The following is a 12,583-nucleotide window of genomic DNA, read 5'->3' as shown; positions in this document are numbered from 1 at the left end:
TTTTAAAGCAGAGGAATTTGTTGTGGAGGAGCTTAATTCTGTCTTTTGCTATGTAAAGAATGAGAAAGAAATAGGGAACATATGGGGAAAAATGAGAAATATGTCTACTGTTGTTCAATTATATTTAAACTATTAAAAATTTATATTTTTTACATGCAAATGTTTAAACCATTAAAAGATTTTATCTTTTTCGTTCTGTTCATATTAATGCATTCGATTTTTTTTTTAAATATGTGAAATTTTGGTTTTGTATATATATTGATAAAATTAAAGGGATATGATTACATAAATAAAACCGTGGTTGTCGGCAGATTAAAAGCAGTCGGTAAGTCTCGCAGTTTAATCGGGTATTATATAACTGGAAAAGAAATGTATGGGTAAATAATCAAAAAAAGAATTTAGAATTTTTAAATGTTTCATTTTCATCGTTATAGGTTTAAAAGGGGTGTTTTATTTCATTCATCTAATTTTAGAATTTTTAATTTATTTTTCAAAAAAAAATACCAATTACATCATAACTATTTTTGGTGTCATAACTATTTTTGGTGTTCTTATTCAATCTAGCTACACAATTCAATTTCATTATTAATGTTTTAGAAATTTTAATTTATTTAAAATATATATCAATTACATCATAAGTATTTTTGGTTAAGCCAAGCATTGACAACCATGTAACTCTTGAACAACTTTCGTGGGTGAAATTCAAACAAATTTAATATTTCATCACTTTATTGTTAAATAGTTAATTTAACATAGAATTAATTTTTAATGATATAATAATAAATTTAATCTTTTAAAATTTATATATATTATCAAGTTATATTCTTTTGCTCATTTCTTACATTTCAATCATTAAATTCCAAAAAGAAAAATGTTATCAAATATATAGATAGAGAAGTCAATATATAAAACCAATGCCAAAGAGATCAAACCCAATGACTTAAAACCATAAAAGAAGTGAAACCTAGTTTTCATTAAAAATCTTGAATATTTACAATCTTTTCTATGCATTGAGGTCAACATAATTCACGATGAATCTATATTTTTCAAGCTATATATGTATCTAATATTTTGTTTAACCCAAAATGCAATGCTGTAAATATACGTTCTTATGTTTTTATTTTTTGTATAGGATTCTGCTAAATCTATTATTAATAAAATTATATATCGTTGCGTTTTAGAAAACTTTCATATTTACATGTTAATAAATCAGTTCAACTCAGTATATATTCCTACAAGACTTCATTAGCAAGTCATAAAACAACTACTTTGATATCTTAAAATACAACTCATAATGAATTTTGATTTGAATTTTTACATTTCATAATGTATCAATATCTATCTATATATATATATATATATATATATATATGTGTGTGTGTGTGTGAATGTCGATTAAATAAGAAGACTCAAGACAAAATTTTCACCTCTATTAATCTATTATTTTGGTTCTCACTAAGCATATGTTTAAATTTTATAGTCTATCATTCATTTTGAATTTGTTGATAGTATCATTTGTTTTGAATTTTGTTATTTGTTAGGGTTATCGTTTTCTTTTTTGGTCATTGTGACTTGCATTTATACCCCTGTGTTTCAATACACTGATATTCAACATAATTTACAGCTTGACCCGACGAATTGGATTGGATCATAGTGGAAACTCGAAAACAAAAATGAGTTTTCCAACATATAAGTGGGCCTAAAAGGCCCATAAACACTCCCTTTACTCTATCATTAACGTGACAGGCAGAGCATGGTTAAATTCTGAAATTTGACAGTCCCATATGAATTTAACCCTAACCACGCCATCAGTTTCAGTATTCTGAGGTAATATTCATTTAGGCGGGAAAAATCCCTTACTTCTCCTCCACCCACCCCTAAACCCTCACACTGTCTCCAACGACCCTTTTCTAGTTTTCTTATGTGAATCTTTACTCTTCGTTTTCTCTATCTAGAAATGGTCGTTGATCGCCGAAAACCCTCTCTCGGACCAATGCCGTCTCTGGAAGGCAAAGAAACCCGAGACGACTCGGTCTTGATTTTGGACGACTCGTTTTTCAATTCGGAGGTCACCAAGCTACGTAACAGATGGGAACTCGCCTCGGTTCTCAATTTCCTTATTGTAAGAGAAATCTTCTTTTTTTCTTTTGATCATTCTTTTCCTTTAGGAGGCAACGTTTAACCGTAGATCATGAGATGAGAGAACATATATTAGTGTTTGCAATTGATCGTGGGTTTTGACAGGTTTTTGAGCCATTGATCGGGACTGATTTGAAGCTGACAGCGGAAGAGATCGAGTTAGGGCTGGTTAAACCTAATACCTCAATTGCCGCACTTCATGTCAAACTTTTGAAGGTCCAAACTTTCTTCTTTGCATTTGATAAATCCGCATTAAATCTTTTTATTGCTTTTCCTGAAACATGTTTTTGTTATAAGTACATTGAGTCTAGTCTTTATAGAAATATTTTACATTACTAGCATTAGACCACCTTTACTTATGTAATATGTTTGTTCTTTGTTGGATTGTGGAGCTATTGCTCCCTGGTTTTGGCATTTTCCCCTGTAATAAAAAGTTTCGTGTCTGGGGATTTTTTTTTCTTTACTATGTCTTAAGTGGAACTGTTTGGTGACAGGGGACACCACCTATGAGTAAATTGTTGAATGTTTCTGATGGATGGGTGACCGTACTTTGCAAGAAACTTGCCGTGTGGTGGCCATGGGTGAGGCAAATTTTTTCTATTGGATGTGCCACCTTCATGGTAATCTGGATGATTTGATGAGTTTTGTACTCATTCATCTATTACTGCAGGTTGCTGAAGGAGAGATTCCACTCACTGCTCGCAATGGGTATTAATGAATAAAACCAAAGTTGCTTACTTAATCCTTGATAGTGGATCATGCTTTTAACGAGGTTGTTTTGCTTTGTTATTTTATTGTTTTGCAGAGAGGAGATATCTAAATACAAAGAACTTGATCCAACTAGCCGCTTGCTTCTCCTAAAAGCACTTTGTGAAATTCGAGCAGATGTAATCTATCATCCTTTTGAATTCTGTTCTGTTTTAATTGAATTAGTGATTGTGTCTCTATCTATCATCATGTTCGTCCATGTGCTTTTGAAATGGTTTCTTTGTATCATCCCAAAATCAATGTCTAATTTCTATTTTTGTAAGTTTTGAGATGAATGTTTGTAGTAATTCCATATCATTTTGACTTTTCTTTTATGGATCCTATTATCCTACAGCAAGATGATGCAGTGTCATACATTAATGATGCTATGAAAAGTAATAAAGAAATTTCTTGCTTCCGGAAAGAGAAGATAGGGGCGAATGGAAATGTTTTGTACTGGTAATTGTTGACTGTATTCTGGATTCTGTAAAATCAGTTGTGTGATTTACACTAATAAGTTCAAATTTGTTTGTAGGTATGATGGAAATACAGTCTTTGGTTATAGATTGTACAAGGAAATAAACAGGACTGAATCTAAATCAAAAGCAAAGGGGAAAGCAAGTTCAACCTTACCAACTGTCTGTTCTCACTGGGAAACACTTGCAGTGGATTTCAAGGAATTCCGTGAAGTTGTGGTAAGTTCACAATAGTTGTTTTTCTCTCAATGCTGAAATGCTAAGCAATTATTTTCTTTCATGCTATAAATGGCAGGATAAACTCTTGGCTAGCAGGACTGCAGCAGAAGTTGCTATTGGCAAGACTATCAATAATGATGTCATTCCTGTTGTGGAGAAATTTCAAAAGGTAAGTTTGACAGGTCCTTTATCTTCTACTAAATCTTGGTGTATCTCACTGTTCCTATGCTTCTGTTTTATTTCTGTTGGTAAACCTGTTCAATTTATTGTGTTATATAGAAGAAAGACAGGGCACTGAAACGGAAGGAAAGGCAAGAAATGCTCCTAAATGACTTGAGAAATTCTTCTGGTACTGAGATTACCCGCTCATGTCGCAATCGTAGGCCTGTCAGTTACACATTTGGTATGATGGAAACTTCTTTCCTGCTATTGTTACAATCCGATGATCCTTTTAGCTATAAACCTGTAAAAATTGCTTTATCTTTATTTGGACATGCATTCTATAAAGGTCAAGTTAATAACTTCACTTGAATCTATGGTGATTGGAAATGCTGAAAGTTCCTACCTGAGTTAAGCTATTGTTGATTTATGTTGAATTTACATTCTACTTAATATTTTAAAAGGAAAAACAAAGGGTTTATGTTCTCTTCCTCTGTAAACTTAACACTATGGTAGGAGAGAAAAGATGGATGGTGAGAGAAAAAACTGCCTCCTTCATTTCCTTCATTTGGTAAGACAGCAATAGGAAGATGGAAGGAAACTGAGTAGATTTCCATTTTTCCTTCATCCAAACCCAATCCTTCCAATTGTGGGATGAAAACACTATTTCAACTTAACAATTTTATTTACTGCTTTAACCTTGTTTTCTTTATTTCCTGTCATACATGCCTAACAGGATGAAGGAAATATGTCTCTTTAGCGTCTCCTTTGTCATATCTTCATCTATTCCATTTCCTCCATTTTCCTTACCATTTGTAGTGTAAGGCTTAGGCAGGCCAATCAGGTGTAGTTGAATCTTAGCTGTGATCTGCTCAGCTTTTGCTCGTAGTCTAGTTAAACTGTAGCATTTGTTTTTTTATTAAATGCACATTGATCGACTTATGATGAGTTTATAATCATGCAGATAAATATGATCATCAATAGTATTGATCTACTCGGCTTTTGCTCTTAGTCTAGTTAAACTTTAGCATTTGTTTTTTATTAAATGCACATTGATCGACTTATGATGGGTTTATAATCATGCAGATGAATATGATCGTGCTATTGATGAGGCTATAGAATTAACAAAGTAAGACTTGTTTAATCTATTTACATTTGTTGTTTATAGTAAGACTTGTTTAATCTATTTACATTTGTTGTTTATCTTCATCTTCTTAATTATCTTAATTAATCATACGCACATCTGATGTGTAGAAGTGCATATGTCTTTCTGTCTGGGTTATTAAGTAATAGTAGGTTCTCTAAACATGTCATGTTAACTGATTTATTTATTTTGTTTCGAGAACTGTTAAACTTTTGGTTACTGGGCATTTTTGTCTGCTGTCGTCTTTTGGGTTTTGTGTTATTTGTTTAATGTATGCTTGTTTGTGTATTGTGCTTCCGGCGCAACTGAAATCACTGTAAAACCCCAACTAGTATTACATTGTACCAAAAGCAAAAAAAATTCTATAAAGCATTTACTCTTGAGATAGGAGGTCAACGCCAAAGAGTGGCTTCTACTTGAATTGAACTGAATGCCCTTAAGAATTTCTGTCAGAAGGGAGTTTACAGTTACACTAAACTGTCAATCGTGTGTTCTTCTTTGATGGTTTGACCATTAATTGGTTGTGACTTCAATATCAATTTTGATACAGGAAAAGGAAGACTGTTGAGGAACAAAGCCATGGACAGAAGCTTCCAAGACAATCTTTTGCCCTCGACGGAGGTTCAGACGTGGAAGGCTCTGTCTCAAAAGGCAGTTCAGATGGGAAAGCAAACTCCTCGGGTAGTGACACTGAAGATGACAAGCTACACGAAGCTGGCGATGATGGTAATGGGAAGGATGATGATGATGATGATGATTATAGTAGCGGAACAGATGGTGATGACAGCAATGGTAGTGACTCATGCAATTCTGCAGATGAAAATGAAAATTTGAACGATGAGGACCACAAGAAAGACGTGTTAATGGGATTGTGCCGGAGTAAGAGATTGGCTGGAGGTGCCATCCATCCTGGCATAAGAACTGGAAATTTGGGCACAAAGAATAGGTTGAGGCAAAGGCCAATGGTTAACTCTGCCCTTGAAATTATCGTGTCTGATTCAGAGGATGATGTCCCATCTGATCATACAACATAAGCATCGGGATACGAGGTCCTGAAAGCTTGCCTGGAGATTACTAACAGCCGAAAGCTTGAGAATTAACCAAGTCAGCGGATATGCAGATGCTGAAAGCGTTTGTCCTTCTCACTCTTTTTGGAAATTTTTGTATAGTGACAAGCCTCGTACCTATCGGTTTTTGGGTGTAATTTATGAGAACCATTCTTCTTTAAGTTCTTCGAAGTATCCTAACATCATTGCCTTAGACCTTAGTTTGATCTTAAGTCAAAGTAGTACTAGTCAATTTTTCCTTTTAGCATCCTTTGCTGGTATCTTCTCTCTTTCATCTATTGCTTGCTAGAAAAAACCCTACTGCTAAAATTTTCACTTGAAAAGTAAACAATAATAGCTAACGATTACTGATACTGACAAAAAATATTTACGGCAGGATGGCTAAGTGGTGTAAGGCGTAAGACTCAAAGTTCTAGTCGTGAAAGGCCTCTCTCATTTATCAATATTCTAATGGTTCCAATTATTGGTTTCTACTTGTGTTGAGCATTATATGTTTTGGTCCACGTCAAAACTAAAACGCAATTTTGTGGAGCGATCAATGACTGTCTAACTGCGTTCAGATTCATGTTGAGTTGCATGTTTTTCCAATATCCATATTTTATTAACAACCATATGATAAAAGCATCTAATGGTAGGGGCGTGCAAATTTCAAGTAAAATTAAATTAATTTAATTAACTGATTAATTGGTTGGTTAATTGAATTAATTCAGTCGAAATCAGTTAATTTTTTAAAAATTCGGTTAACAATTAATTCTATTCAAAATCATTCGTTAATCGAATTAACTGAATTTACTAGATAATATTATAATATGTAAGTATTCAGTCAATTCAGTTAATTTTTAAAATATAAATTAATCGATCGGTTAAGTCGGTTAATTTTAATATGTTTTATACTTATTTTAATCAAAATAAATATATATATATTTCAATTAATTGATTAACTAACCGAATTAACCAAAAAATTCTGTTCAATTAATTTTTTTTTTAAATTTCAGTTCTATTAACAGTTTAGAAAGATTAATTAATTCAGTTAATAGTAATTCAAATCAGCTAACCGATTATACACCCCTATCTAATGGTCTTGGTAAGATTAGAGAAGAATACGAGGTTACATATTTTTTGAGCTCTAGCGGATTTCCATGTCCGGCTAAGGCATCCACTGTTATTGATTTGTATGTGAAATGTTGTACTTAGTTTAATCAGATTGAAGAGAACAACGTAGTATCTTGGAGTGGATTAATTCTGGTGCTTGGCAGAGGTCATTGAGTTGTTCAGACTGCTTCAAAATGCACTAATTGGATGGGAGTGCTTCGCTGATTTTGCACTTCTGGAGCAAGGCAACCAAATGCATTCATACGCAGTTAAGATTCCTTCTTCAATTATAGATATTAAAGCACCTCAACCTCAGAATCCTACACGAGGCAGAAAGCCAGGGACGTCACTGAAAGCATGCTTTTTAAAGCCAAATGAAGGGTAGGAAATCGCACACTTAGCTCGGTGCTTGTAGTGTTCTTGGAAACCTGCAAATGTGAAAAAAGAGGGCAAACCCCTTTTGATATTGAATGGCTTATGACAAGCAAGTCCACCTTATCTATGGTGGACATTATAAAAAAAACTCGTTCAGTACTCGGATATGGAGAGAAGGACGAAACCCGAAACTTAGAACAAGGACTTCAAAGAAGACGCAGCTTCTTCCATATTTTGATAAACCAACATTATTAGTATACAAACAAGGGAATCTCAAAATTTCAGGCCTTCGCCATTTGTCTCCCATAAACATCAAAGCACTACGGAACCATTAATTTACTCTTTCAAGCTAATTTGGATACCTAAAAAATGGATGATTTAGAGCTTGGCGTGCAGTGAGCCGTTCGGATGGATCATATTTCAATAATCCTTCCAACATGTCTGCGAGTGAATATCTTGAGCTCTCTACATACCGTGATACTATATTCTGAAATAAACCCGAGTTTCGATCAGAGAACGACAACATGTCAATTGTCAAAAGCAGATAAACGAAAGTAAATCATACCTTCAGCCGATCAAGCTTCCTAACAGCTCTAATACTCTCCCTAGATACTGCTCCTTCAGGCCAATTTAGTCTTGAGCCTCTCCGGAAATATTTTTCAGCACCCCGGCTGTGTTTAAACCCACACTAGGGTGAGACATCTGATTACAAGTTGATTATGAGATTAGAAGTCAAGCCATAACTTACTTGGCCCTTCGAATCATGTGCTCTGGAAGAGGTCCTAACACCCTCTCCATCATCGCTAAATGCTCCAAGTTCTCATGGGTCTGAAATAATGCCTCACCCTGCACATGATTCAAACAATATTAAATCCCGTGTTCCACATATGAATTGAGATAAATGTGTCTGAAGAAAAGGAGGACTAACCGTGCATAGTTCAATCAGGATACAACCAACACTCCACAGATCACATGGATAACTCCAACCTAGACCTGCGCCAAGTATTTATTTGTCTCAAAACAGTCAGTGCCACTAGAAACTTGAAAGGTATCAGAGTAATTCAAAGTACATGCGGAAACAAGCTTGGTAATTAGGAACCAACAGAAAAAAAAAATCAAATTAAAAATCCAGACCAGCAATTGAATAACATAATCCAAGATGAGCAATAGAGAGAGCGGACTAATTAAACTTCCGGTTAGTATTTTCAGTTGAAATCATTATTAGTCATTCTAGTATCGTTGGACTCTTAAAATTCTATGATGTAATCCTCAAACAGGCTTCACTCAATTAGAACCTGGGAGTTCATCATTGGAAAGTGAACTTCTTTACTTATCCTGAAAAGGGGAATAGAGCAGAAGACTACTGATGGCTCTGTAATACTCGTACAAAACAAAGAAACAAAGGGAAAACCACATTCTCATTTTCCAACACAATAATCGGTTACCTAGAATAATCTCAGGGGCTCTGTAATGCCTCGTAGAAACAATGGAGCTATGATTCTGATTATCAAATGCAGTACTACCAAAGTCAATCAGCTTAATGGCACTTGACTTTGGCAAGCACCTGAAATGTGTTTCATCTGAAGAACCCCTCTGTACCATTCCAAGCATTTTCATTGTCATACCTGAGTTTGTACCCCAAATCTAGAATGGTATAAATCATCAATTATAGAAGGCCAAATACCTTGCAACCAGGAAGCTTTACATATTCAGAAGATACAAGAAGAATATTTTCTGGCTTCAGGTCAGTGTGGATTAAGCGTAAATCATGCATATCTGCCAGATATATTAAAAGCATAGAAAGACGTTAAACACAAGGACCAGAATAAGCGATCCAACACTAAGCCTGAACAACAAAACAGGCCGTGAAACAGAACAGGGTGAGTGGTTAGAAGATGAGATATGATAAAACAGGAGGCAAGAACAATCCACACACATGCTACAGATTCCAAAAGCTGACGTCCAAATTCCCGAACAAGATCCACAGGAAATGGGCAGTATTTATTTCTCTTTAGAAAATCAAATAAACTTGGTCCAAGCCTCTCAAATACCTGGTAACACCATTAAAATGCATCCACAGGAAGGTTCTTGTTTAGTCCCAATTTACATGAATGAAGTCCACAAGGGCAAAATATAATCAAGGAATTATAACTGATTCAACTATCTCATCAAAGCTTTCAATTTCAACTAGTTCGCCTAAAAAGATCCATGGCAAACTGAGGAGGAGACAAACACCATTCAGTCTAAAAGAACAAGCAAATTCAACACTTCAGCCACTTCTTTCTTATCAAAATGTTAAGCTAATCTTCTTGCTTGAAATAAAAAGTTCCCAATACTACAATTTCCAAATGCACGACTGAAAAGAAATAGATAATGCTAAAAGTTCATTGAATACTTACTATACAAATGTGATTGCGGTAATCAAACCAATTGCGAATCTGCACAAAGCTGCAAGAAGTAACCAAAAGAGTCTATTAGCATGAATGAGACGAGATGCAATATCCATAAACTAAAAATGGGAAGAGACATACTGTGAGGTGCCTTTATCATTCTTAGCCAGATGTTCAAGAACATCAACTTCAATCATTGCCGCATCACGGTACTTACGGATGCTTCTGACTACTTTAATTGCAACATACTCTCGATTTTGACGGTCCCAACATTCCAAAACTCGACCAAATGTGCCTACAACACTAGCAATTTTGGCTGAAATGTGCTACAACCAGAATCACAAAAATTAAAAGATCTCACAGCAGAGCACTTTGACGGCTAACCTTCACCCATCTTACTAAGAATTTTATCTGTCAAAACAATAATTACAAACAATCATAGATGAAGAATATAAAAAAAAAAGTTAAGAATTGAGTTTAGAACCCAAAAAAAAAAAAAAAACGAAGCTTACATCTTGGAGTGAGATTTTCACCGAGATTAAAGACGTAATGGCCTTCGTGATCATCATCCCTCTTGGGCGGTGAAGAACGCCGAGATGTCACCAAAGCTCGTTGTGCCTACAAACAATTCCCACCCCACAAAAGGTCAAATTTTCATTTCACACCATTTAAACAACTTTTGTCCCTTTAGGTTAGCTTTCTCCCTTCTAAACCTAGCTGTGCCCTAACCCTTTTTTTTTTTTTTGATATAAGGAACCAACCTCTGGACGAGACGGTGCCACGTCCCAACCAAGACGAGGCCGTTTCCTGATTCGCGCCTTCTCCATTTCTTCCACTTCCATTGCCATCGTTAAATTGTCGCGCCTCAGATCCCTCTATATATCTGCAACACAAAAGCTATAAACTTTGCAAGATGAAAACAATCGTAGATGTTTTAGATTATTTTAACGAGAAGGTTCGCCAGTTAGGGTTTTTTTAAATATGGATTTTGGGATTTTTTTTTTTAATTTTTGCGCGGATTTGCTGATTGCAATGTATATATATATTTCCTTACTTCTCTCCCAGTATGGCGGTTTCGTATTTCGGTTACTTCATTTGGGCCCAAAATGCTTATTTTAAGCCTCTCCCCTGTTTAGCCCAATATTTTCAGGCTTTTATAGGCTCTAAAAACCATCAACAGTGTCTCTGTTAGGAAAAATTAATTACTACTTAACGTATAAGACAATATTTAAGTATTTATACAATATATAATCTATAATATTATAGAAAATAGAAAAAATTTGAACTCCCACGAAAATACTCTTTATTTTTATTATATTATTAAATTCACAATTAAAATAAAAAATAGAAATAAAATAGAAATTGTGATCATTATTATTAATTAAAAAATTATACTAATTTTAAAATAGAGTTATTATAAAAAAAATAAGTTGTGCTAATTTTATTTAGGTAAAATAGATTTATTACTTAAATATAAATTTAATTATATTAATCATCACTTAATTAATATTATATTTAATTATGTTAATTGATTATTATTTTGAATAATATTATTTTGTATTAATTATATAAAGTAAAACTATAATATATGTTAAATATGTTAAAAGTGCTGTAGTTATATTGAAAATTTTCTATTATAATATTTGAATTTGTAAGTTAATATATTTTAATTATATTTAATAATTTAAATAATATTATTTTACATTAATTAACAAAATTGATAATATAATATTTAAAAACTGATTAAATATTAAACACATAAAATCACATTTAACTTATGTAATGTTAGAAGCTAATTTTTAAGTGTTTCAACATTTTTACTATAAATTGATATTTCAATAATTAAAATTTATAATTACTTGTCTATCTTGTAAATATAGGCTTTTTTAGGAATGCCCTATAAGTTTAAAAATTATGAAAATAACTTAACTTTAAGATTAATTATGCGAATGTAACACCCCCTACCCGTATCCGTCACCGGAATAAAGTACGAGGCATTACCGAGGAGTACGAAACACTTACAGATAATTTAAATATATTTTCATAACAACAAGGTACATAATTCCATAATTACGTAAATAGCACACATGAGGTACATAATTCCATAATTATGAATGAACACATTTATTAAACATATTCCATATTCATATATTGTAACACCCTCTAACCTCAAGCCGTCACCGGAATAGGGCTACGAGGCATTACCAGACTTATACACTAACATTTATACAAAACCGAGACATAAACTTTACATTTCACATCAATTTTTATCAAATTACATCTTAGAGTCCTTAATTTGGGCCTACGGGCCCAAAATATACTTAGAAAGTATTTTGGAACCAAAACGGGTACTTTGGAAACTTTTCTTTGAGAATAGGGGCACACGCCCGTGTGACCTGGACATGCCCGTGTGGCCTGCCCTTGGGCTCAACATGGCCGTGAGGCCAGCCCGTGGGCAAATCTATTTTTCTTACACGGCCGTGGGACTAACCCGTGGCCAATTCTGACTTTGCCACACGGCCTGGGCACACGCCCATGTGGCTTGGCCATGTGAAAACCTAATTTTTCACCATTTTTAAGCTATTTTTACATACTAAACACACCCTATTCATGCCCAAAACATTTACTTATATACCTTGATCAAATAACATTCATCAAACCTTTCAGACTTAGTAAATTCTCGTTCATTCAGTTCATTACTTCTTAATAATTATACACTATATTTACATTCAAAATATAAAACATTTATAAGTGACAAACACCAAACCTAGTACA

General features: G+C 33.8%; 2 protein-coding genes across 3 annotated transcripts; one reads left to right on the top strand and one right to left on the bottom strand.

Annotated features, from left to right (window-relative positions):
- Window positions 1-1,700: 1,700 nt before the first annotated feature.
- LOC108472512 (DDT domain-containing protein DDR4) lies at window positions 1,701-6,195 on the top strand. Its single transcript, XM_053028363.1, has 12 exons — window positions 1,701-1,827; window positions 1,956-2,122; window positions 2,245-2,355; window positions 2,634-2,720; window positions 2,810-2,847; window positions 2,945-3,026; window positions 3,242-3,345; window positions 3,422-3,581; window positions 3,658-3,750; window positions 3,861-3,984; window positions 4,827-4,869; window positions 5,435-6,195. Exons 2-12 carry the CDS (start codon window positions 1,958-1,960, stop codon window positions 5,916-5,918), a joined length of 1,491 nt encoding a protein of 496 aa, XP_052884323.1. The 5' UTR covers window positions 1,701-1,827; window positions 1,956-1,957; the 3' UTR covers window positions 5,919-6,195.
- A 1,415-nt stretch (window positions 6,196-7,610) lies between these two features.
- Window positions 7,611-10,854, bottom strand: LOC108474038 (serine/threonine-protein kinase AFC3-like). 2 transcript variants are annotated; one of them, XM_053028364.1, is made up of 12 exons: window positions 10,570-10,854; window positions 10,321-10,426; window positions 10,193-10,219; window positions 9,950-10,103; window positions 9,818-9,866; window positions 9,355-9,469; window positions 9,103-9,194; window positions 8,864-9,011; window positions 8,347-8,411; window positions 8,167-8,264; window positions 7,984-8,089; window positions 7,611-7,905 (listed from the first exon to the last, which is right to left on the bottom strand). In XM_053028364.1, the coding sequence occupies exons 1-12, from the start codon at window positions 10,654-10,656 to the stop codon at window positions 7,768-7,770; spliced, it is 1,185 nt and encodes a 394-aa protein (XP_052884324.1). In that variant the 5' UTR covers window positions 10,657-10,854; the 3' UTR covers window positions 7,611-7,767. The 2 variants fall into 2 exon arrangements, with proteins under 2 accessions (XP_052884324.1, XP_052884325.1); XM_053028365.1 differs by lacking the exons at window positions 9,103-9,194; window positions 9,355-9,469 and having other exon boundaries at window positions 8,864-9,062.
- Window positions 10,855-12,583: the final 1,729 nt, after the last annotated feature.

Source organism: Gossypium arboreum, chromosome 5 (genome assembly GCF_025698485.1).
Source record: "Gossypium arboreum isolate Shixiya-1 chromosome 5, ASM2569848v2, whole genome shotgun sequence".
NCBI classification, from domain to species: Eukaryota; Viridiplantae; Streptophyta; class Magnoliopsida; order Malvales; family Malvaceae; genus Gossypium; species Gossypium arboreum.
This window is presented reverse-complemented; position numbering and strand designations above follow the sequence as displayed.